Source organism: Colletotrichum gloeosporioides, assembly GCF_011800055.1.
Source record: "Colletotrichum gloeosporioides strain Lc1 chromosome Unknown consensus_94, whole genome shotgun sequence".
In the NCBI taxonomy this organism is placed as follows: domain Eukaryota; kingdom Fungi; phylum Ascomycota; class Sordariomycetes; order Glomerellales; family Glomerellaceae; genus Colletotrichum; species Colletotrichum gloeosporioides.
Window position 1 is genome coordinate 200,940 of NW_025544739.1, and position 21,030 is coordinate 221,969.

The following is a 21,030-nucleotide window of genomic DNA, read 5'->3' on the forward strand; positions in this document are numbered from 1 at the left end:
TACCCCGCTCATCCTTTCCCAAACAATCCGACAAGTCTCATTCTACAACGCTGGCTTTTCCTTGGTCGCTGCAAAGCTGGCCGTTAAGCATCGTTTCTGTCCTCCGCGGGACAGCAATGCTGAAGCTCAACTTATCGGCGCATTCAGTAGTGGCCAAGAGAGAGGACTGACAAGCGCGTCTAGAATCGGGTGGCTGGTTTCCGTCCTCAGGCGACGAGATGTCTTGTTTGCCACGCCCGACCAGGGATGCAATCTACACGATTCCCCCAAGAGGACTGATCCGAACTTGCTGTTTCTGCCGACCCGAGACAGCGGAGATCTCGTCACCTTTAGGCTATGCGCTGTGATGTGGAAGCTCAGGAGATGCGGTTTTCACACCACAAGACTATGCCTTCTGATAAGTTATTATCTTTGACCAAAATGGAATCACCCAAGGGCTCGACAGGCGTGACATCAATCAACTAGACTCTCAGACGAAATGGGTGAAGTGGAAAATGAAGTTTTGCGCATCTACGGTATTCACAGCTTCGCGAGACCGCCTCGTGGACCAGGCCTACAGGGCGTCCCTTGTACAGGCGGGGTTTGCTCCTGTTGTTGTACAGCTCTCATGAGGTCTCTACCACGACCCCGGCTCGTTTAAAGATGCATCGAAGAGATGCAGCGGCGAAGAGCTCCACTTGACGACATCCAGTCGGTGTTCGAGCTTTGTGTGATGTGTGACTCACGCCATGTGCTGCCTCTCTTGGCTGACTGCTGGCATGGGTCCAGGTCTGTTTTCCTTATTGACAGCGTTACTACCCAATCAAACACTTCAAATCGAGGGTTCGGACTGGACTCTTTTGCATAGAAACCACGGAAGATTTGACAACTTGGCTTATTTGACCTTGAAGTTGAATTTGATCTGAATTCCCCGTTTGGGAAGATAGTGATGCCATCGCGAAGTCTCTCTGGCTCAGATACGTACATAACATGGTGTTTTGAGGTCAAATTGATGTTTCAGGGTTCAATCCTCAGCCCTAGTCTGGGTTCTGCACGTGAAAGCAAGCACCATGTACCTCTCTCGCAATTGTGTTAACGCATTCGTGACGTCTCGCATTGATCCTGCTCCCTTTTATGTCCAAAGCTTACTACCTGGCCAAGTAACTCCCAAAACTACCCGACTCTAAGGAAACATTGTTTTACACATTGCGGAGAACAAACCACTCCCATTGAGAAGTCCCTGGAGAAATGGAAACCTTACATGCATCGTCATCTCAATTCGTTCATTCTCTGAGTGAAAGTCGCGGAGCTGGTCCTGCAGAACACGATGCGTGCGTTGGTAACGGTCAAGGTCTCCCGGTGCGCCCGGCCTAACACCACTTTCATGCGACTTGCACAAGTAGTCTGTAAACGCCAATGACGCCATAATCACCACAATCCTGTTGTGGACCTTTTCTTGGTGAGACAACATGTCCAAAAATTGTCGCCTGTCAATGTCGTTGATCACAGACGCCGTCTTGCGCGCGGGAATATCGTGAAGTCTACCCGCTTGAAGTTCGGATTGATTGCGCAACTGGACCTGCGATGTCTGGACTGGTGGCTGTGGCAACTGTTCGCTAGAAGGTGGCACGCGTTTGCCCACGCCTTGGCTAGGCACGGGCGGATCAGGCGTGAAGCGGGCAGGTGGCGTGTATTGGAAACCACTTGTTGTCATGAAAGCCGTGGTGGGTACCGTGATGGCCGTTTGCTGTGTTTGCCGAGACACATTCCGATCCGTGAGGAGTGCAGGTGGGGGTGTGAACGCCGTACTGGGTACAGTCAATCCTGTTCGCTGGGTTTGCTGGATTTGCTGAGACACGTTCCGATGTGTTACGGGTGCAGATGGGAGCGTGAGAGCCGTGGAGGGTACCGTGGATGCTGCTTGCTGGGACACATTGCGGTGTGTGATGGGTGCAGACGGGATCGGGTGTTGTCGCCTTGCTGGAGCGGGTATTGATGTAGCGTTGGGCATGGGTGCAGGGGATATAAGCGAAGGAAAGATTGCGCCATCTAGATGGCTTCTGAGCCAACCTGAACCCACTCGGACGGTTGGGTGACCCGTCTGAGGTGCCGCGGTCTTGGGGTGGCTGGGCAACATGACAGGTCCTCTGAAGTTTCCTGGTGGTACATTCATCCTGTCTCTTTGGTCATTTGATGCTAACCTCTGGGTTTGAGCTGCGAGCTGAAGCTCTGATGAGGAAGATTGGAATTGCTGGCTGGGCTTCGGGACGTTTGCTGGCGTCTTGAGTATGTTAGCAAAGACTATTGGACTCTGGTGTGAATCATCATGGCACTCTTACATTCATTCTTTCTTTTCTGCCACTCGATGTCAATCTCCGGAGTTGAGCTGCTGGTTGAAACTCAGACGAGGAAGGTGGGGACTGCTGCGTGGTCTCGGGGAAGTTCCCTGGTGTCTTCGAACTTGTTAGCAAACTCCATTAGACTCTGATTTACATTGTCACGTCTTACATTCGCCACCTGATTTTGAGCCGCTAGTTGAAACTCTGGCGAGGAAAGCTGGACTGGCTGCGTGTACTCGATGTCAAGACTCATCTCGTCGCCAGAGTCAGATTCCTCGTTCTCCGGGCCGCCCAGGCTTCCGTCCCAGCCGGGCTTTGCCCATTCGTCGGTGTGCGGCTCCCAAATTGCGACATGGCGTCTCTGTGATCCCCTTGACAGCTCAACATGCCCCATCTTACTGAGAGATTCAAGGGAATACTTGAGCGCGCTCTGGAGCCGCGGATGAACCGCTGTGTTGAACTCGACGCCGTGGTCCAGGTCGAGTGATTTGACAAGCTCAGAGAAGCGGTGGTTCTGGCAATTTCCGAGGTGTAGTTTGTGGCGTGCGAGATGTGCGTACATGAGAAGCCGAGCGTTGGCTGGCCAGCGGATCCGAGCGCCCGAACCCTTTTCGCTCAGGTCGCTGATCAACGTGCCGTGGCACTTCTGCAGTTTCGTGTTAGTATTCATTGCAACGATGAAGGAGATTTGGAGTTGAAAGTATTTACCAAAGGAGGTGCCATGGCTGTTGAGAGATGGAACGAGCGGGGGATTTGGATGCTGAGACGTTTGATGACAACACTGATGTTCTGGAGAGTCACAATCGCGGCTTGAATAACAAAAGCGCTGGATACAACCAAGCTATTGGCATCTTCACCATGTTTAAACTTATCTTCGTACGCACTATTGCAAATACAGTGATTCGATGAATACGTTTCCGACGCACTCTGAGATCAGCAGCTTTGTTGATATGCAAGATTTCGATACATGTCCTACTCTGCTCCAGACATATTGTCATGAACTACGCATGTCCTACTTTGCTGCAGACATGGCATGAAGGCTTTAATGCATGTTCTACTTGGCTTCAGACATGTGCACCGCTCGGCTGCACCCCAGGAGATCAATGTCTTAGAGGTTGTCTATGTGGGGGGCGGTATTCCCTCTTCGGGAGGCCCAAGCCCATCATGACGTTCTGGTTGAAAGTCTGCCACTTAAAACAATGTTAGCAAACTGTGGAAATATGAAATGCGATCCAGCGACAGCGACTGAGTCTTTCTGGGTCTCATTGATATCTTGCTTTCTTTATATAAATCGATCAAGCATGAAACTCTCCATAATGACGCTTTTCTGATTCTTACATGCAGGTCTAAGATTTATCTGCAGATTCTAGCATCAGTTCAACATGGACCCCAACCGACCGCCTTCTAGAGATCTTTCGGCTTACAGCTACGGTTCCGTTGTTAATCGTGACGACAACGGTAACATCGATGTCAGCGGAGTCACTCTTGACACCATGGTCAGTAGGGGCATCCCCAAGGAGGCAATCCGCGAGAAGTACGAGCAGACCATTCGAGACTACCGTAAGTGGGACCAATCTCTTGGAAGCAAAGAATCATGCATCCTATTTGCATGCATTCAACTACTAACAACAAATTGTGCAGAGAAGTTCTTGGCCTCAGAGAGCACCGTCCCAGGCAACTCCGGCGCAAACACACAGGGGCAGTACTCAGGCCCAGAGACACCCAAGCCGGTGACACAGACGGTTCCGGGAGCGTGGAGTCCAGAGAATGTCTCCCAAGACAGCGGCGTCCTCCGCACGCACTACCAGAACTTCGGAAACACCGCGACCCAGGGCCAGCAGTCTCGACCCGACATAACCGGAGGCGGTCTCAATCTCATCGACTATGGCGTCAACCAGCTTTCCATGTCTCCCCAGCGGGCAGCGGCCCCATCCCAGCTCTGGCAGAATGACCCCGGCATGCTGCCTCAGGTCCAACAGGGCGACACCCCCAGAGCACAGATCGCCATCAACCCGCAATCCCTGTCCACTAACCCGCCATCCCTGTCATCGAATCCCGCGGTCCATGAGCCCCGTGCGATCAAGCCAGAGATCAATAGGCTTCCCACGCTCGAGGAGCATGGCTCTCATGCACAGACCGCCAACGCTGGAGCTGTCAGCGGACACCATTGTGAACAGCAAACCATGAGACCCCAGCCCACTACCCCCTCCCGCCCTCTCACCACGTCGTACGACAATACCACGGGATCTTTCCTCACTCAAGGCCATGGTGACAACGGCAAAAGTGTAGACTATCAGCCACGCATCATATCTGTTCATGCCCAGGGCAACCAGGAGTCTCCTAGAGCGCTGCCAAACATAGATGCACTGGACAGGGAGGTTGAGGCTGCGCTGGAGGACTGCGTGGCTAAAGGCACGGCGTGGCTTCAAGCTGAGCGCCACATGAAGAAGGTTGTGTTTGATGCGGTTGCGAATCGCCGCTGAATGGTGGATTCCAGGGGCAAACGGGCGCAAACACGCGCAAATGTACTTCAACTTTCTAGGTAGTAACCGTTGATGGATACTTTGGCAAGGATAATTCATTTGGTAATGACAGTGATGTATTCCAGCATGCGCTCGTCTTCAATTCCAGCCCTACCCCAACAACACAATACTGCGTCCAAACCGTGAAGCCTTCATGGCTGTCTATCTACATGACTGACCGAAAACGCTGCGTCAACAGGTCGATGATGATGCCCTCATTCTGCGCGTTTGCAATGTTCCGAGACAGCGAGGGCGGCTCCAACGAAGTGATTGCGCTGCTGACTGCCTCTGTTGGAGGCACCACTGGAGTCACCCACACACCATTGACAATCTCTCCGCGATGAGCTGCACGCTTGAGCATGTAACGAATCTGGTCGGCAAGCTTCTTTCTCAAGACGGGAGCAAGGTGCGGAAAGTCGCGAGGGTTGAGTTTCAGGCCACATTCCGCTGCCAAGGCTGACAGGACACGGTCCTCCTCTCGCTGTTGTTCTTGCTGTGGTGGGGCGTGATGTCGACGCCGGGACTGATGTCGAATGAGATGGCTGCCTCTGTTGCGCGGTGAGCGATCTTCGCGTTGAATTTCGCTGGGTTCCTTGCCGGCATTATCAAGTCTGGTCATGCCCAGCACCTGAAGTCGGCTCATGATCTCTCTCTGTGTCGCAGGACAGAGGAACAGACGAAAGCGGCGTCGTTGTTGGACATGGGAGGCGTAGGTGGAGACCGACACGCCACAGAGGGTCTGGTAGTACGTGCATTAGCATCTAAGAAAAGGCATTGCAGATGTAAGGCAATTGAACAAACCTCGCCGCTCGAATGTCTACACATTTTCAGGGACTTGGGTATGGGCTACAGACGAGTTCGCGGGAACAAGATTGGTAAACGGCAACGTGATGTCCCTGGACCGTCTGGTTGTTGCTAAAGTCAATCTGCATGCGCAGGGGGTGTTGTGAGCGTTCTCTGCTAATGGTCAAATGCAGAACTCAACGGCTCACCTGCTAAGAGTAGCAGCTGGGTGAAGACAGTGGAGCGGGGAGGCAAGAGGGACCCCTCATAGGAATGGACGCTCTTAAGAGCCCATTAAGATTAGATTTAGTAGTATAAGCTTCTGAGAGCCTCACTGCTTTAATAGAGGTAGCTTCTAAGAGCTGTATTTATCTAAGAGATTTAGCTTCTAAGAGCCATACTACCTGAATAGAATTTGCTTCTGAGAGCTTTGTTCTACCAAGGTAGTAAATTGCAATGAGCTTCTAAGAGCTATGTAATATTTATAGAGTGAGATAAGCTTCTAAGAGCTGCACACTGCCATGAGAGGGAAAATAGCTTCTTAGAGCCATAAGAGTGAGATTAGCAGTGAAAGCTTCTAAGAGCTTTGCTACTGATCAAAAGAACAACCAGCTTCTGAGAGCTAAAGAGGTCATCCCTGAAATCATTTCTCAATCCAAGATAAGCCTTTCTCAGCTGACGTTTAAACCCAGATATTTATCTTCACCGTCATCACCTCATCAGAAAGATCATGCTTTCTCATCTCAAGTTCCGCATGTCGGGCGTAGTTCCACAGGCAGAAGGATTGCGCTGATGTGTGTTAGACACAAGCAATACTAATCGCAAAGAAAGATAAAACACCGGATACGAAGTGCCGTTCCTCATGCTGTCTGTCTAAGACTACGTAGCACTGCTGATGAAGCGATCCTGAACCAACGTTGAGCGCAAGGAAAAATGAAGCACGAAATGCATAGTAATACTCCTAATGCTACCTGTCTAAGACTTCGCAGTGCCATTCTTGAAGTGATCCTGAAGCAGCGACAAGTAGCCTCTGATGAGTCCGTCAATCGCAGCCTCAATTCCAGCAGCAGCCTCAGGGTGAGCACCGTCTTGGAAGCTGGCGATGAGCCTTTCAAAATTTGGGACATCGCTTGAAAGCATCCTCCGTATCTTGTCAAGCTCTGCTTCCACGAGACGGTGTGATTGGTCGTGTCGGCGGGCCGTCCACTTTGCGGAACGGCAGATGACACTCAGACCTGCTGCGGATGAGCCGGTGGCGTCCAGCACCTCCACGATTGCATCATCCCCTTCCAGAGCATTTGGCAGTAACATGGTGCCCTCTTTGAGCTGCTGCTCCACGCCAGTCTGAAGGACGCAAGCACTGGCCTTCAGGGTATCCACCACCGTACGGGTCTCGTCCAAGCGGGAGGCGTAGGTCACCCGAGATGTCTCGGTATCTTGTAAGATTGCCTTGAACTCCGAGACTCGCTTCAGTAGCGCATCCTGTCGTCCTGGATACTTCACCGCACCCCAGAGATACTGTTTGCTCGGATCCATGGACGCGGCTGGCGAAGTCTTAAGCTCCGACTGCAGAATGCTCAAACGCATCTGGGTGAAGCCAACATCACTTTCAAGATCGACGTAAAGCCCAACCAACGAGTGTTTGGCGGCCTCGGCAGCCTCAATAGCCCGTGAAGCCTTCTCAGCGACAGCAGGAGCGACGATCTCGATGCCATTCGTCAGCAAACTTGACGCATCACTTCTGGCACTTTCGAGGATTCGACCCTCCCGCGCCAAAGCGACAGGCATATGATCGGCCAGTTCTAATGAGAGAGGGGGCACAAAAACACCCTGTGATCTGAAATCATGTCGCGATGGAAGCTCGGGCTCGGGATCCGCACCGATGTACTTGTCCCACAGGGGTCCGGCCCGTTTGACCAACGGCTCCCGGAAGTAGAAGCCCAAAGCAATCACACCACATCCGACCAAACGATGAAAATTCAGACTGGCCGCAAACTCTCCGAGCTGACAGACAGCGTTGCCCACGCCTTCTGTGAATCTCCCGAAGTGAGCCAGCCCACCAGATTGGGGCGTAGTGTCAACTTCACCAATGGCGCTGTCACCACGTGCAGGCTGAGTCACGTCTGAGGTGTCTGAGTTAGGGACCGCTGCGAATGAACCAGGTTCCTCATCGGGAAAACGACTATTGAGATTGAGGACCCCTATGTTGCCGTTGATTTGCGTGACGGTGGTTCCAGCGCCCGGCGCGGCGTATGAGTGTCTCTCCCGAGGATCAATGATTGGATCGCCAACGGGAACTAACGGGAGAAGAGCAGGGTCTTTATCTATGACCGGCGGTGGATTGGTCCGTCTTGTCAGGGCTCCCCCACCGGCGCTGGGTTGAATGCTGTCAAGGACGGCGCGAACCTCTGCATCATCAAGAACAAAGTCGTCTCGATCCATGACGCGAGCAGTGGGACATGCAGGTTTGTAGCTAGGTGTTGCGGTACGGAAGATGAGAGTGGATCTTGTTGGATTATGGCGAAGGCGGTGTCTAAAGTTTCTGCCTGCATGGAATGTCTCGGTAGGAGGGACACCGCATGCGTTTCCGCCAGCGGGCGGGGGGACCATTTGTATCCAGTGTCTCGGTGTAAGTAGAAAGCATTGGAAAAGGTCAGAAACACAATTCTTCCATGAAAACCTCGTCATTACTTGGAAATGACTACTCATGACGTGCAGGGTCCAGCCTACCAGTAAGTGTTTCAGTAACGGTGTATTGTGAGAAATGATATCGTCTGAAATAAATATGTCACATATCTTGGCAGAGCCATTCTTATCAACCCATGGATCTGGATCAACGCAAATGGTCTCGCGAGGATAGTTCCAAGCCGAGACAAGGCACTGTATTCAGTGGTCGCAGGTGTCTCCCTGGGAGCGATCTGAGCCTAACACTGACGTCGGAAAGTAGAACAACAACAACAACATCCGCATGACTGTGATTCTGTAACAGCTTTCACGCATCATCTGTGTGCCTTCATCCTCCTGAATTTAGAACACGTCTGTTAAATGAGACAAAAAGCCCCATTTCATGCACGTGTGTAGAATTCTGAAGTTCTGTGTCTAACAACTACTTCGTTTGTTTCATCCAGGCGTCTAAGTCGCCAAAGTTCCTTGCCTCACCTCTGTTGCCTCTTTTACGTCACTTTCAGGCCGTCCAGATATTTCGATGTATCCTTGGCAGAAGCTTGCACTCAATGGTGCGATTCTTGCTGCTGTTCTTGCAGCAGGCATTTGGGGTTATCTGAACCTATCGCTCGAAAGCCCACCTACTCCGCTCCCACTGAAAAGCTCAGGTTAGTAAGCCCCTTCCGGACATCACCCCTTCATGTGCACTTTCACACATGTGAGACTCTTCCGCTTATCATCGCTAAGCGTGGACATGAAATGCAGTTGATAAAGAAGTGCATCAGAAGCTCTGTCACCTTTCGCGTCGCCTCTCCACAGCATTCCCAGCTTACACAGAGGAGAAGACATTCTTCTCGCTTCTCGGACTTGACCCCTTTCAGCCTCCTTTCTGGCCCCTTGATCAAAGTGGTTTCATCAGCGGATCATCTGTGGAGGCAGCCGAGGCCGCAATCATTGAAGCCTGGACCTCCGCGGGTGGTAAGGCTTCAGCCGAAGGCCTGTCCTCCGACAAAGAAGTGGAACAGTACCTGAGATTGGTCAACTTGGTGGCAAATGAGATGTTGAATTTCCGCTCTAGAGCTATCTACACTAGTCGATTCTTAGACAGAGGCCCGGACGGTCGCCAAAGGACCAAGTGGCGGGTGACTTGTGAGAAGGATGAATGCGCCGACGATCAGAATGCCGCGGTGTCGGGATAATCTCAAGCTGGTCAAGACCTGAATCTTTCATGGGTGTATTGTGGGGGGGGGGCTTGGTCCAATCAAACATGTACAGCACCTCACAAAGAGAACGAAACGCCGCAGAGGTTTGCCAACTTTGAGAATTCAAACATGTTTCCATTACACCTTTGCTCCTTGTGGGACTTCTCCTTTACTCAGTGCCTCTTTCTCAATCAAAACAAACGTCGTTAAAGCCAACGCTGCAGAGTGTGCTGTCACTGGATCACGATTGAGACAGACCCCTCCGAGCCGCATATACTGTCTCTGATTTCCGCCACCAGGAACCTCTCCATCCCACAGGCAGTTTCCTCTGTCTATCATTCTCATTTGATCATCGTTGGCGACTTCCCTCTTTCCTAGGGCAGCCTGATGGAACAGAAGAAAGCTCGGTCCCTGCCGCTTGTGACCATCGACCGCAACAGCACGAAAGACCCTCCCAAGATGCAACGGGGACTTGCACTTCGCCGACAGCGCTGCAAAGAGCTGCAAGGCCTAGTTGTGGTTCTAGAGCGGAAGGAGGAAGATCACCACGGCGTCCTACTCTCCGAAATCATCAAGGCGGGCTTACTTCAGTACGCGCAGCGATTGGCGCCAGTTCCGGACGGAGAAGAGCTTCCTTTCCAGGATCGGTGGCTCAAGAAGAGCGACCCATCTGCCCGGAAGCTTTTGACTGATCTCAAGCGATGGGCAAGTGAGCCAGACCCACCCGAGGACAAACCTGTCGATTCAACATCGACTGTCCCAGATGCTTCAACCCAGGACAGCAACACATCGCAGGATGACACTGCAATTGTGGCATCGGATCAACGGCAAAATGACTCCAACACGCCCTTTTCAGATGTTCCTACTCCCGATGCCGCTTGTGATTCGAAAGAACCCGCTGTCGACGTGAACAGCTCACAAGAGCTCGTTGCAAATGAGGTATTGACCCAGACAAAGATTGATTCCGGTAAGCCTCGTCTAGAATTTCCCATTTCTTACCCCCTAAATTGCTCTGAAACAACGCTCATTCAAACTCGCCGCGGGCATAGGCAATGCAGACATTCTGGATGCAGCCGTTCAATCTTTCACCCACGCTTCCACCAGCAAGCATGGCCCTGGTGACCTTTGGGGCTTTCAGAGTCGCTCAAACACAAGCGATCCAGTCGATCCCAAGGGCAAGCAGCCTGAGCACACGGTACATCATGGTACCAACAGTCTCACACAAAGCAGCGTCATCAAAGATGCATCATCTGCTCCCGAGATGACGCTAATCACCAACCAAGTCAAGAAGCATGCTGATGTCGCTGCCGACCCATCGCCTCGCCCAGAAACCCGGAAGCCACAGTCTATCTTGCAACAGTCTATTTTCCCCCAGATTCGGACCCGCAACAAATACTCGAGCTTCCCCAGCACCCTCACCCCACCGGTGATTGAAGATCACATGCCCGCCAAAGCCTACCCAGACACTGTCGCCTATCCTAGCATCAGTCAGGCGAAGCAACAGATTCCCAGCTCACCTTCTAACATGATTGAAACGGGGAGCCAACGCCCAATGTTCCCTCCCGTTGATATGGAAGCTGAGAGGAAGAGACTCCGCCCAGTCGTTCCACCAGTCGACATGGAAGGTAACAGGAACAAGATGGACAACTGGCTTCGGTGGTGGTTGGAACGTCATGAGAAGAAGAAACAGGGTTGATTCTAGGGGAGGTACTGTAGACTGCGAGTAGTGGGAGACAATGCGGAAAAAGTTGTCTTTGAAGTAGTTACGTATCGTAAGAGTCTGTTCAAAGCGGTGGATTGAATCAACCAGTTGAGAATGAAGCTATTCCATTCAGGGTTAATAACCAAGTATCATGTTTGTCGATTAAAGCACTGCACGGTTATATCATTATTAGCCTGACAACGGAACAGAATATTCGGCCTCCGGGTCGGTATCAAACCTAGTGCAAAAGGAACTTGAAAGAAGACTTGTCGCGTGTCTGTCCCATCTACACCATGTACATTCTGCGGATTCCACTTCCTACAAACGGTCAATAATTCATCTAATCCAACAATCTCTGCCAAGAAATGAGAATAAAACAACGAGTCATTCAATCAAGCAAAGGCTTCACAGGACTCGATAAGCTACGTGTACGGAGAAAAGAAGCATTCTTGAACCCGCACCAACGTCTACTTAATCAAATAGAAAGCCATTTTTGGTTTTTCAATTTCATTCCACACCAGGAACCATTACGAATTTTACAGCGACCGCCAGTACTTGACGTCTTCACCGTATGGATCTTCTCGTATGTCATCTGGTCCCAAGCTGCTGTAGATTGCGCTAGGTGCTGTTTTCCCGAACCGCTTCTCTGAAGCCGCTAGGTTGGCAAAGAATTGGGCTTCAAGCGATTCGATTGCGTTGCTCACGCCTTCCTCGGCAGCGCCTACCCACCGATCCAAAAACAGAGTGTCGCTAAACAGATCTCGGATGTGAGGAAAGACGAAGAGAAACTCGGATGTCGCCCAGTCTGTCGCTTTGGTCGGTATTCTCGATTTCAACTGTGACTGGAAGGCCATGGCTTGTTGGACAAGTTCTGCGCCGTGTCTCGCGCGGCGGCCCATGATCACCAATCTGGGAAGCGCGACATGTCTCAAAAAAGGTAGAACTTTGTGCACGCCCGCGATGTCGCTTTGAAGCCAAGATATGTCAACTTGGTATCGTCCAGAGCCTGGATGATATGGAAAGCTTCGCTCCACCTGAGAGGCGCGGTCCAGTAGCTCCCTTACCACAGCGATGGTGCTGTCAAGGAGATCTGCGTATGCTACGACATCGTTCCCATACCGCAAATCACCGTGCTGTTCTTCAACTGAGTCGAGGTCGGCTGAGCGGAGTTCAACAACCCTCACCAGGGAGGCCAGCAGATCTTGAGCGGTGTCGTTGAATAATTGCGCCTGTGAAAATTGACGACGCAATGGCCGATCTTGGATGTCATGGAAAGCTTGATCTCTCGTAATAGACGCAGTCGGCCTGATACTCGCGGACGTCTGTGACCTAGCGGACATGTGTTTCGTCCATCGAGACTTGAAGTGTTCGGGAACCCCGGTCGTGTCGTACTGAAGCTTCTTCTTTGAGCCTGGATTGCCACGAAAGACAGGGGGATGTGTGGTCTCGCTCGAGATGATGTTGACCGTAGTAGACAGCGGAACATTGGCCGCATTGCGGACCCAATCTCCCTTCTTCTCCAGCTCGACGCGTATGCGGGCAAGTCGACTTCGATCGGCGCCTCCGTACGAAGAGTTCATTTGTGCCCTTTGCACCTTGAGCTGGTTAGACATGACGATACGTAGCCGCTGAGACCCCCTCGCGAGCCAGGCATTCTGCAAGTCTGCTTTGATTCTCGAGTTCGTCGTTTTCAATGCCCCAGTGATTCGGTGGATGTTTTCTGACAAGTTGACGAGGCCAGGGTCGACATCCTTGACCAAATAGGGCGACCCTGGACGAGCAGTCGGTTCGCTAGAGCCCGGCGGAAAGGGATTGGAGCCAGGCTCTATGGTTGGCAGAACATCGTGCGGAGAGAGAAAACCGCTCCCCCGAGTCGCCCAGCGGAACTGCGTGCTTGAGCCTGACGTGAAACGGAAAGATGGTGGTCCGTGGTCTGCTATCTGTCCGAGATGGAGACACAGCATTGGGAGAGCTGCAGCCAGATCACGAACGAAGTATGCCTCCGGCACATATAGCCCATGCGAGCTGTGGCACGACTGATCCGGCGGTGGAACAGTCAAGTTTTGCTGTTCGTTGGATGACGGGAATAAGGGACCAAAGTCATCAACAACCCAGTCGAATCGCGGATCGCCCAACAGCACAGCCCGAGGTACGCTGGCGGTGATGAGCTCGAGGCGGTTGTTCGTTTGAAACAAGTCAAGGATTGCGAATTCAGCTGTTACCCAGCCAGGTATGCCATTGCGAACAGCAACAACAAAGGCCGAGAGTCCGCCGAGCAGCGCGAAAAGACACAAGTACAAGCTCAGTCTTTGGCGGACGCGCATACACGCTCGAGCTGTGAGCTCTGCGATGGTCGACCATACTGACGACACCATACAGACAAAAAATCGATAAGCTACCACTCTCCTGTTCGGAGACAAGAAGTCGCCGACACTATCTCCACCGGGATACAGGCCGATGCAGCCAATGCTGACGCGAAAGTTGATATGAGGCACAGTGGGAGAGCTGTCCCTAGGATGTGCATCTTGTAATGCTCCTAGAACTTAGGGCATTAGTCTATGTTGCTTCTCGTACCGGGGGCTCACTCGCTTTGTGCCTGTCGTTGACAGGCTGGATTGCGTTGTAAGAAATGATGCTCTCTACTCACCTTGATCTTTCATGCTGGTGAGTGCATCATGAGTTTGAGGTTCAACGGAATCACTTCGCAGGCCCCGACCGCTCGACGAAGGAGTTGAGCTACTGGCTGTGACATTGTAGGTCTCGCGATCCAGTTGGTCAACTCTGATGCAAGGTTTTCTAGATGCTGACTCTCCCGCTCCGAAATGCACAGTGATAATCGAGTCGGTCGAGGCATCAGGCCAGTCGTTATGGAAACAAAGTTCAATCTGCAGAGGTGGTCTTGAAGGGCCGCGTTTGACAGAGAGTCGAAGAGCCGAGAACGGCAAGCTGCTGTGGTCTGTCTCAAAGTCTGTCCTCGAAGATTTAGAGCCTGAATCAGATGCCACGAGACAGCTGTCTGCATTATCGGTGTACTCTGCCGGGCTTGACATTTTGCATGTCGCTTCAATTCTTTTAGTTCCCAGCAAGTGTCGGCAACTGTCACATTCAAGTCAAATCCTAGCGGGAATGATGCTGATATGGTTCACCAAGCTAAATCCTCTGAAAGACGGTGGAGTAGGAACGAACGCGATGACTTGCGTCAAAGGTGGAGAGAGCGGAATCGACCATAACATGTCGTCTAAACTCTGAAAGGCGGTGAGTGATTGTTGTCATCATTGTTCTTCCATTGTTCTCCTATTGTTCTCGCATCCCTCGCTTCGGCGAAGCCAAACCTCTCCGAGCGGAGTATCTTTAATTCCGGGGTAATCTTGGCACTCTGTGCCGCTCCTCGTGTAACACGAAAGTCGGCTGCGGATAAGTTCTTTACGTAAGGAATCTGATGGAACACATGCAACTTGGGGATCTTCTTCGCTGTTGAGGAAATCAGGCAAGCGAGAGGAGGAAACGGTTGCTCGGGGCTAAGGTCTATGGGCCGACAGCGACAGCGCCCTCATGCCTGCGTCTGTCTCTACGTCTCCCGCCTTTCCGTGTTGTCTCGGCCGATCGCCAAGTGGTATTACCGCTATTGCCCGTTTGAAGCAGCCCAGGTAATCGTTGAAAGGGATTTGTGAGCATGGTCGTGCACGGATCCCCTGGACATTAATGAATCCCGCTTAATACAGATAAAACTTCTCAACTCAATGTGAGTAATTCAACAGCTCTCACTGCTGCTAACGATATTAGTCACACTGAGTTGAGAAGTTTTATCTGTATGTTTATCTCTCTTGACTGCAGCGTTGTTGGTCTGAATGGGGATGGGCCTCTGAGCCCTGCGAGCGATCTAGGCTAGATGGTGTGTTTGTTCGTTTGTACTGAGATCAGCATGTCTTGCAGCTCGGGCCACTCGGACTGTTTTCTGCATGAGCGGGCCGCTAATTGAAATCGTTTTTACTGTGTATTCGGTGAGAAACCAAAGTAACAGCTGGCTGTGTGTGTCTCCCGACTATCAGTAGAATCGTTTCTGATGTCTCATTGCTACCATCGGCCATGCACGGTGTTAGTCAGTTGCCGCGTGAAGGAAATCTCCGTCTGCTTGTCTGGCGTTCAGTCACCCGAGGAGAAAAGCGTGCTCATTGATTACCTGGCTAAAACCAGGCTTGAAAGTTGTTCATTTTCCGAACTTATGTGCATATCGCCGTAATCTTTGCGTGCCAGGGGAAATTACACAGCATACGACACTTTCTGTTGGTTCACTGATATTCCAGCTGCCCTGTCATCTCTTAATTTGTTTGGCCATCTTACACAAGCGATGGGTTCAGAGACAATCCATTTGAAAGAGCTAAAGCAAAGCCGTGAGTCTTATTCTAAATAATCAAGCTGTTCACGGTTTCCTAGCGATTCTGTCATCCAGGATATCTTTCATGGAAACTCCTTAGCTTGCGGGAACCCTTCCGGCCCGAACCGAAAGCATTCCTTCGTTAGCGCGACAAATAAGATGGCCGACTTCATCGCCCTCAACCGATTCCACTGGCTTGTACCGTGGGTAATTTCCTGTGTTGCCTCTGTTCAGATTGCCAGTCTTGACCCTTGAGCGAGTCCAGCCCGGTCATTCTCCCCCCAATTGAACGAAGCTTGCGTGGATCCCTTGAAGGTAGCGTAACAAGATGTCTAATTAAGCCGGAAGACCCGGTGTTGTTACAAAACTCGCGATTGCGCTCCCGCCCGTGCGGCTTCACTTTTGCGACACCCGGGTCTCCTCAGTCCGAGGAATTTTTTTAGATATATGTCACATGCAAATGTTTCTGCTGCAGAGAGGGCGTTCGAGATGATGATGTCCGCCGCCCTTTGCGCCGTAGACGTAGCATGCGACTCAGCTTGCCGCCAGCTAAAATGATAGACGACTCAACCAGGTCCGATACGAAACATGGAGCGATGGCTGGAGATCTGGTCGCTTTAAGAGAATTTTCCCACCAGGTTCAAGAGTCCTTGCTGAGCATTCGGGCTGAACCTCAAGCTCATTACCAAGCCTGGACCTCTCAACAGAGACTTTCGGCTAGCAGCATTGCCTCTTAACGGCAAGAAGCTCGCGGTCTCAAGAGGACAAACGAATTGCTCGTGACCAGCGCGTTAGACCGGCGATCCTCATCAACCTTGAAAGCCACCACACCAGCATAGCAGGATCCATGCTTTTACCCTGAGCTTAAGCTAACTTCATGCGGAGAGACGCCGACAACCAGAAAAGTCCGGTCATCAAAGTTACCGCTGTGTCAGTTTGTGATGAGTGTTGCTGAGTGTATTTATGAAGTCATTATTCTGTACATAATTAGTTTGTGCATGCACCTGGTGAATAGTTATGCAAAACCATCTGCGCTGAAATTCTCCCGCTCAGTAGATCCCAGGGCACTGCCGTGGTGTAATATTTATAAAGCCCTCAGACCTCATGGAGGTTTCGGCTCGGGCTCTTTCGGCCCGCCATCCCGGAGCATGTCATCTTCGACAACAGAGCTGTGCTAGACCGTGGGATGCCGTCTTGATTCAAGCCTCAAGCCTTTTGGTTGGTGCTCGCCCATCTCTCCTGAGTTAGGTGCGGCTCAGGCGTGGCCTCATGAGCCAGAACCTGTCCGGAAACCAAGATGCTTGGTGATTCTGTTGACGAGTTTGAAGACGAGAAAGCCATCCCGTGTGGAGCTCCCAATTGAGTACGTAGCAGGCGGCGGCAGATCTTGAGTAGATCGATGCTTGAAAAGAAATGTCCGTGTTAACGTCATCCCCTTCACCTATCCATTGATCAGCACTTGTCCCATTGGACCCAGTTGCACAGACCGCGGGCGCCGGGTCACTCCTGCGTCGTCAACCTCTACATTAAATTGCCTGTCGTCTTTTGAACTGTTGGTCCATTCTCTCAGCCTCGTTGTGCCAGGGCCCATAAGGCCCAAGCACCTTTCGTCCAAACGGCGAAGTGACAGATCACGAGCGACTCAACCGCTTGTCATTTTCGATCATGTTGTGTTTTGTACGCGTTGTGATTGCGGGTAGCTTCTCCTCGACTCTTTGAGCCGTCTGTCTATAAAACGGAGTACTTGCTGGAAAATCAAAGGTTACATGTTGACAATCTGTATCGTCTCTCTCTCCCAAGCACCATTCATACATACTTAGAAACATGCCTTTGTCTCCAGCCTTCACTATCCCAGATCCATCTTCGCAGGTCCGACAACCGTCGTATGACACGGTCAGGGGGTGGGTGACGGCCACCTCACCCGCTCCAGTAGCTCAAAGTCGTCCACGCATGAGCGGAGCTTTGGATTACGGCTCACAATCCGCTCGTTTGCGTGAATACGGGATCTCGGACTGTTCCTCAACGTCTGATGAAACCGTGGATCCTCCATCGTCGCCGACACCTTCCGTTTGCCCCAAGCTTGAACATGACAACAGCCGTCATGTGAGCATCTCAAGCATCGCAAGCGTCCAAAGTAAGGCTGTCATTCATTATTTCATTTCACTAGATGCTAACTCGCCAACAGGCTGCGATCCGTCACCTGTCCAAATGTCCGTTGAGGCAGCCGGTCTAGACCGCCAAGTCGAACGTTCCGGCGACGATTCATCATGCGTTTTGGTGCGCGAGCTGCCCGTCGTCACCGAGGGTAACAGCAACCACAAGTCACGTCTCCTCAGCCTGTGAGTGTACAAATTCCAACCTGTTGTTCTTCTGCTAACTGAAAACTTGTGTGGATCGGGATCATGAGGTCTTGGCCAACCAGGTACAATGCCCTTCCCCTGTGTCCCCATCTCACAACCTGTCGGAGAAGGTTTCCTGTCTCCAGCAGAAGTTGAAGGACAGGAAGCGGAAGGTGCGTGCTTTGAAGCGCAAGCTTCGAAGGACATCTAAGGCATTGCAAGCCTTCTTGGAGTGAATAGGAATCAGTGGATGTGAATTTTTGCGCTGCTTGCGCTGCTGCTTAGGTAGCTGTGAGGAGTATTCGAAATGAAATCAGACGTGTGTGATTATTTGGTTTTCTGAAAAGTCGGCATCATTCAGCAGTCAGTGTGATAGAATTGACTCAAACTCCAGTAGCTCCTCCCTAGATTACACAGGAAAATTTTCAATTAACCTTCTCAACTCCCTCTCTTCCGAGTCTACCGTGTTCTGGACCATTTGGCATAAGTTCCTCATTCTCCGAAACCGCGCTGCAAGATCTTCTTGACCGTCAGGGCATATCGTCGCAGAGTTCTCTAGATGCAAGCAAAGTTTGAAAATGAATCGAATTGAAGTAGACGTCAACTTAGCCCTTCTAAGTGCGACCTGTGCTTGCGGCTTGATGGCGTTGAGATGTTCGGCGAGTTGTCTCGATGTGAGAGATTCAGGCCATTGGCCGATGTGAATGGTGCTCTCAAAGCTTGTTGGTTGTGGATAAGAGCCCATTGAAGATGACCAGAGAAGGGCATGAATGACATGCCGCCAAACGTTGAAGTCAACGCGGAATGGGATGTCGAGGCGTAACGTCAGACAAAATGCGGTGACAAGAAGCAGTACCCCAGATTCCCAGCTTCCTTCTGTGCCTTGAAGTATTGGTGCGGTGAAGTCGATATCAGTCTCTAAGACGTCCTTTGCCCTTGCAATAATGGAACTTGTGGCTGTTTGCCGATTCTCTATAGAGGGCTGGGGCTCGTAGACTCGAATGTCCTTCGACCCAGCCCACATGACGGCCAAAGCCCAACGATCTGAGTACTGTAATGGTATGAATCGTCGATCCTCATCCTGCCCATCGAAACTGCTAAAGGCACCTGGAGCGTCTTGTTCGGCGACATTGACCCCTTGTCCGACGATGGCACAAAGGAATTTGAGTGTGGCGTGGACCACATCGGGCGGAATGGGTTCGCCCATTTTCACTCTGTCGATCGACTCCTTTTGAATCGATACTTCAAAATCCGAGTTTGAGGATGCTCTTGGGCTCAAGACCCGTTGTCGCTTCTGTTGTCGCGCCGCGAGTTCAGTCTTCGCCGCAGCATACAGTTCAGAGGGTGATTGTGGCTCTTCTCGAGGCATGTCTGCGTCGGAGTCGTCGTTGCGGTCGAATGATGGAGTCGTCGACCTCTCTACCGAGCTGGTTTGTTCGGAAAGGTTTTCACGAGAGTCTGCATTGGCCTCTTGGACTTCAGGCCGCTGTCGAGTCCGCAGTACTCGACTGTTCTCAACATCAATAGACGCCGATGAATCCGGTGACGTCCGTTGCTATACGTCCCGTCAGATAAGCGCTGAACACAGCCTAGATGGGTATGACCTGTTCCGTACCTCACTGTTGTAGATCATCAAGGCTCGCTCTGTATCTTGAGGAGCCCAAGGTTTACCTCGTGAGACACGTCCTTTTGGGGACTTTATTCTCTCTGCTTTCGCCTGCAGAAGAGCATCTTTCGCTCGTTCCCAATCTGGTGCACTTTCCGCAAACTTACCAATACTTCGCCAAGTATTTCCGGTTGGAGCATCGATGAAGAAATGGGTCAGCTCATCTTCGGTGATGTTCCAATTCTTGAGGCACTTGATATGTCCGGAAACGATATTTTGATCGCCTTTAGACTGGCTATGAGTTTTCGTAGTCAATACCGTGATCGAGCTCTCCGCAGCGGCTTGGGCCTCTGCGGTGGTGTTATCAACAACAGTGATACCTTTTTCCGAGTCATTCGCGGCCGCCTCTCTGCTCCTGCAACATTGCCAGTGGCATCCCTGACTTTGTTGCAAGGCGTCTGAGAAGCGCTGCTGATTGAATTTGCCATGCGGCAACAGCCAGGCCTCCATCTTGTTGATTATGCCAATCTTCGTCTTGTCTCTTTTGCCCTGCACAGCCCTGATGTGGTGAAACCGACGTTGTATTCTTGTGGCATCGTCCAACGCAGGGTCGTGTTTGGCACATGTGATGGGCGTCTGGCCGTCCCGCGTCAAGCAGAGAATTTGGCATACATCGCCAGGAGGCTCGTCCGGTTTCTCCATCGTGGTGCTTGTTCAGAAGTTAGCCAGAAAAGAATTTGGACGACAAACGGAACATGAGGATTCAGATGAGCAAGTCGATGGCCTGAGCTCCAACGAAGATGCCAAGCCGCAGCACGGACGAGTCGCAACCCTGGATATCGAGCCCCAATGCAGCTTCCCGTCGCGTATTCTCGCGTAAGACAGAGATTTCGCCTCTCATCTTTCTTAGCATTTCATGCTCTGTTTGGTTGTTTTCCTTCTTTCATCCCAGATTTTCTCCTCAAATTTGCCCCCAACTTTAATCCAGCGTTTGACTTTAAATGTGGTTGAGTGCCGAAGATGACCGCTCTTGGGATCGACCTGGGTACCACCTTCAGCTGTGCTTTCACGCATACAGGAGGTGATCTCGTGGCCGTCGAGGTGTTCCACGGCAGTCGGATCTTTCGTTCCGCTGTCCTAATCGAGAACGGCAAATGGTACCTCAAACGGCCAGATGACGCCCCAGATGGTCAACGGGTCCATGTATCGCTCGCCAAACGCCTCATTGGGCGAACGGGCTGCGACGGGCAGCTTGTGGAGGACGCGAGCCTTGTTGAACATTCCCGGACGTCAGCTACCGGGGGGTTCTACGATATTTCAGGCGTCTCAATTCTGCCTGAAGAAGTCTCTGCGTTCATCCTCGGGCGTATCCGAAAGAAAGTTGCCGCCTTTGAGTTGTCTGGTTGTGTCCTTGCCGTCCCTGCATACTTCACCTTTCTGCAGAGGGAAGCCACCAAGGACGCAGCCCAGATCGCTGGCTTTGACCGCTCCGATGTCACCTTGGTCCCGGAACCAGTAG

At 51.6% G+C, this 21,030-nt stretch overlaps 2 protein-coding genes across 2 annotated transcripts; one reads left to right on the top strand and one right to left on the bottom strand.

The window, feature by feature from the left end:
- Positions 1-2,028: 2,028 nt before the first annotated feature.
- Positions 2,029-3,041, bottom strand: GCG54_00015252 (uncharacterized protein; the record flags this gene model as incomplete). Its single annotated transcript, XM_045415064.1, is given in 5 exon segments — positions 2,029-2,049; positions 2,060-2,260; positions 2,319-2,432; positions 2,488-2,964; positions 3,027-3,041. 5 exon segments carry the CDS (start codon positions 3,039-3,041, stop codon positions 2,029-2,031), a joined length of 828 nt encoding a protein of 275 aa, XP_045257708.1.
- Positions 3,042-3,700: 659 nt separating this feature from the next.
- On the top strand, positions 3,701-4,801 carry GCG54_00015253 (uncharacterized protein; the record flags this gene model as incomplete). Its single annotated transcript, XM_045415065.1, has 2 exons — positions 3,701-3,878; positions 3,960-4,801. The coding sequence occupies 2 exons, from the start codon at positions 3,701-3,703 to the stop codon at positions 4,799-4,801; spliced, it is 1,020 nt and encodes a 339-aa protein (XP_045257709.1).
- Positions 4,802-21,030: the final 16,229 nt, after the last annotated feature.